This window comes from Penaeus japonicus, unplaced genomic scaffold (genome assembly GCF_977035675.1).
Source record: "Penaeus japonicus unplaced genomic scaffold, GWHDUDI00000001_assembly GWHDUDI00000034, whole genome shotgun sequence".
Taxonomy (NCBI): Eukaryota; Metazoa; Arthropoda; class Malacostraca; order Decapoda; family Penaeidae; genus Penaeus; species Penaeus japonicus.
The window spans coordinates 8,712,842-8,717,841 of record NW_028234436.1 but is presented as its reverse complement, the minus strand read 5'-3'; the positions used below and the strand labels follow the sequence as shown (position 1 = coordinate 8,717,841).

Sequence of the window (5,000 nt, the reverse complement as noted above, 5' to 3'; positions counted from 1 at the left end):
AAGCTCCCCGAAATTGGTTACTTGTTCACCTACCAAACCAAAGAGTGTGTTACAGGAGGACAGGATGATACTCAAATGATTAATAATCATGTAGAGAACTACTGGTTGGGTTCCTTCCATCTGTTAACCCTACCCTCTTGCGAAAATGCTGAGCTGGAAGGGATATTCTGCACTCTCTTTGACCAGAGTCTGGGCCACTTTGAACAGGAAGTCAAGTGCTTGAAGACTGTAGTGGCAGAGGGAATAGTACACTTATACCGCCGTATGGGTGAAGTGAGCAAGCTAGTGTGTGGGGATCATCTGCCTCTTGTCCACCACCCACGGCAAGTAATATCTGTTCTCAAGGGACTTCAGCTTGGGGATGAAGAGACACAAGACCGTGATAATTTCCTGAAGCATCTTGCCCATGAGTGCTTCCGAGTCTTCCAGGACGTTGGCGTTATACAACCTAAAGAATTTGAAAGTCTGATAAGTGATGTATTGTCAGAATATCTCTGCATATCCCTTGATAAAGTGTGTGAGAATCCAAGCATGTTCTTACTGACTCGCCTCGCAAGTGATGATGACTTATACACAGACATACATATTGACACAGTTCGCAACGTGCTTAAGAGTGCAGGGCAAGCTCTGCTAGGTCCTGAGGGATTATTTGCCATCTATGACAGTCTCCTCCACCATACCATTCACCTAATTAGAATCCTAGGGAGACAAAAGTCAAAAGAGACAAGACCCTCTAGAACTCTGGATAGCATTGGAGGGCACCTTATCTTAACAGGGCCAGAAGGCTGCGGCAAAAAGACCTGTGCCCGCCTGGTGTCGTCCATAGCAGGGTTCAAGACGTATGATATTAATGGCACTGAATCAGAACCAGAAACCAAAAGAGAAGCTATTATCAAAGATCTCTCTGAAGGTATCAGGGTACTTGTAATCATTGACTGGAATGCAATGGATGATTTGAGAAATATTGTATTCTTGAATGACCTTCTGGTTGAAAAACAGAATTATTCAAATCCACGAGAGATTCAGCATACTGTAAGGATTCTCATATCCACTCCTACACTAAAAGAAGCTTATGAAATTCTGAAATACATCCCTGCGGTTTCAAACTATTACAATGTCGATTCATTCCAGGAATGGAATACAAAGGAGCTTCAAACTGTTGCAAAACAAATTCTTATGGAAAAACTGGGACAGTCATTGCCAGAATTGAAAGCACAAGCTGTAGCCGAAGTCATGGCTTTCATCCACCAAAATACTTCCAAGGCAAAGTGGCAGCCATCTTGCAGGTTCTTAAGATTTCTTGACTCATTCTTGCATATTCACAATAAACTATTAACTGGCATTATTGAAGAGAAAGAGAAACTCAACATGAGCATTATTAAGTTTGAGGACACACAAAAACGTGTCACTGAGCTCTCAAAACAGCTGGAAGAGCAGCGCGCCCAGGTGACCTACATCCAGCAGACATGTGGCAGCGTTGTCCTGAAGATGCGTAATATTAAGTCAGAACAAGGGAGGCTTGAGCAGGACCTCAACAAAAATTTGGGGCTTCTGAAAAGGCAAAAAGATGAGTCCTTGAGGATCAGAGAACTCATCAGTCGAGATCTTACAGCTCCAAAACAAGAAATGAAAACAACACACAGAAAATTAGACCGCATAACAAGGGCTGAGTTAGAAACACTTAAGTCCCTCTCTAGACCTCCTCCATCTGTTGAATTAGTATTTGATGCGGTGTTAACAACCCTGGGACTCGATCCCTCCTGGAATGAAGCCAAGAAACAAATGAGTAGTGGACTCAATTTCATTTCATCAATTAGGAAAATTGCAGTAGAAGAGACAGATGAGAAAATTCTAACAAGAATTCAGGCCTATCTGAAAATGGAAGATCTAAATATAGAAACAGTCACAGAAGAATCATTCACAGCTGCAACCTTCCTTAGTTGGCTTTATGCCTTTGAAAAATATGTAAGAGTATACAAAGACTATCATCCTTTGAAAGTTCAGGCCGACATTATCACAAGGGAAATCGAGGCAACAGAAGCAACCATTAACCAATACCAAGAGGACTTGACTGGTTTTGGTATGGAGCACAAAGTCCTCATGGCCCAGTTAAAGGAAAAAGAACATCAGCTTGAAGTTGCTGAGGAAGAGATGAAAGTTCTCGAAAGCCGGATACAGTTGGCTCAGAAGGTTATGACTCAGCTTGGAGAAGACAAAATCCACTGGGAAGAAGCCCTGTCACAATGCAGTGTCAAACTACGTAACATCTTCGGTGATGCAGTGCTAGCAGCAGCTTATGTAACCTATTTGGGTACGTTTAACCATGAAGAGAGGCCTGGTATAATCAAGTCTTGGCAAGATAAGATGGCTGAACTCTGCATATTCATCACTGAAGACAGGACCAGTCTGGACATTCTAGCTCCCATGGAATGGCAGGCAAAGTGGCACGAAGAAGGTCTCCCCATGGATAATTACTTGCTTGAGAATGCAGCTATAATATCCAACTCAGACTTACCACAGCTTATCCTTGACCCACACTGTCTACTCGAAACGTGGGTCCATAAGAGGAAAGATGCATTGGAAGTCAATCTTGAAGAAGAGGACTTTATGGGCGAGCTCTCTGAGGCGATATCGAAAGGTAAGCCATGTATCATTACTCTGGAGGAGTTGTCCTTCCCCATCAAAGTATTGCAGATCCTTGAGATGGAGCGGCTAAAAGGGTCTACTAAGGATAAAACTTTACTCAAAGTAGGAAATGAAACGTATGAATTGCACAAGGACTTCAAACTCTTCATAATTCTAAAGAGTAATATTGACTACTTAGACAACAACATTAAGACCCTTGTGAATGTTGTGGACATGCAAAGCAATCAGGAAGGTATGATGAAGCTTCTTACAATGAGAGTTGCTTCCCACTGCCAGCCAGATCTTATAGAATCCCTAAAGAAGAGTGAATTCGACCTTCTGGAGAAGCAAAACCAATTAGCAGAGCAAGAGGCAACCATAAGAAGTTTGATGGCACGCTTTGATGACGATGTACTGGAAGAAAGCACGTTGATGGAGATGTTACAGGCAGCATGTGCCAAAGCAACAGATGCGAAGAAGAAGTGCCACGACTTGCGAAAATCTCTTGATGCTGCTAAGGAGGGAATAAAGACTTACGGCAAGATTGCAGGACTTCTTACTGAAATCTACATCCTGGTGGAGCGACTCCCATTATTCAATCCTTCATTAGTTATTGGGATCGACAGGTTCAGTGCTCTCGTCATTGGAGAGATGCAGCCTCAAAACTTCGTCAGTGCTTGGGGCAGACTTCTCGATGCTAATACTGTTATCAAAATGCTTCAGACAATATTCAGGTTAGTTGACAGTTTGTTTGTATTAACTCTTTTCCATAGGGACGCCCAATCTGAAATCATCTACCCACATGCACATCTCCAGCTGATTTGGGTTCATTTTGTAGGGGAAAGATTGAATTTTATGTTGATAATTGAAGCAAAATATACAATAAGATGATTAAATGTAAAAACAATTAGTTGAGGTTTGCCAGTAAGATCTAAAGATATTAGCTAAAGTTGTCATAAATATGTTTATATTTTTCCCGAGATGTAAGAAATATATGAAAAGGACAGAAAAGGGCTCAATGAAGAATGTGATATAGCAGTACAAAAACATACATATATTATAAAACTCTTTATTTTGTATTTGAAGTATTATTCAGTTCACAATCATAATCAACTTTCCAATTTCCTCCACAGGTACTTCCAAGATCAAGTCGATGATATAGCACTAGTGACCATAGGTCTTGTGTTAGCCATGTGGTACGAGTGTCATATCGGCCTCACAACACCTCAGTTTTGTTCTCTCCTACACGCCTCCTCCTCCTCCTCTTCCTCCTCACAGATTGGAGATCAGCTCTCATCTGTCGAGGCTGAGAAGAAGGAACCAAAAGGTGAAATATCTTGCATTGTGCCCAAGTCCTCTCACCCAGTATGGCTGACAGACTCACAGTGGCTCCAGATACTTTCCTTGTCTAAAGTGGAACCTTTCAGCAGTCTAATTGAAAGTCTAACGACTCATGAAAAACTCTGGCGAGTATGGTATGTTACAGAGCAGCCTGAGACAGTGCCACTGCCCAATAAGCTGGAAAGGAAGATCCGTGGTGTTGCAAAACTTATCCTGATTAACTGCCTCCGTCCAGACCGCCTGGATGAAGCCTCCATGATCTATGTAGAACGTGTACTCAAAGAGGAAGCTGACCCAACATCTGCTAAAGCATTACTTGCTGTTGCTGGAAAAGGCTCACCCACTGAGCCAATCATCATCTATAGTTCTGCACCTCTCGATGTGGAACACATCTTAGGACAAATACAACCATTGTGCCACCCAGTCCTTGTATCAAACCCAGATTCTGTGAATGTTCTGGCTCTCAGTGAAGGAAGAGAGGACTACCTAAACCTCATCTTTCAGAAATGTTGCCAGAAAGGATTTTGGCTCCTTTTGAAGAAAGACACTGAAGCTTCTTCATGTATAAATCACTTGTGTAAGCTTTTAAAGGATAAGAGCATCAAGGAGGGGCACAAGCGATTCCAGATTTGGATGTATCTGCAGGAGGAAGACACATTACCAACCAACCTAATGATGTCTTGCCATAAAGTGTATTTAAGCCTTCCACAAACTGTCAAGGAATCAATTTTGCATTTATATGAGCTCATTGGTGAATCTCGCCTCAATGCATACACGAATGAATGGAGCAAGTGGTGCCTCATGAGTCTCGCCCTTTTCCACATAGGCTTTGTTACTCGCCAGGCCTTTGAGGACCCCAGTACACCCCTAGCCCTTACCATTGGAGATGACCAGTGGGAAGAAGCTGAGGCTTGTCTAAGGTCCCTAGTGTCTGGGGCACTTCCAGTGGACGGCACTCTTGTGCCAACACTGCTAGAACAGCTTACAAGTATCTATATTAACGGGGCTGTGACAGAAGAAAGCTACATCATACT

The 5,000-nt window shown here is 42.6% G+C and overlaps 1 protein-coding gene across 1 annotated transcript in view; it reads left to right on the top strand.

The window, feature by feature from the left end:
- Window positions 1-5,000, top strand: part of LOC122248574 (dynein axonemal heavy chain 2) — a 30,672-nt gene that overhangs the window by 23,976 nt on the left and 1,696 nt on the right. The window contains exons 16-17 of the mRNA XM_043008684.2: window positions 1-3,359; window positions 3,759-5,000. The exon at window positions 1-3,359 is cut by the window's left edge and continues 1,737 nt beyond it; the exon at window positions 3,759-5,000 is cut by the window's right edge and continues 932 nt beyond it. Of these exons, the coding sequence (XP_042864618.2) occupies window positions 1-3,359; window positions 3,759-5,000 (4,601 nt within the window). The remainder of the gene's footprint in view (window positions 3,360-3,758) is intronic.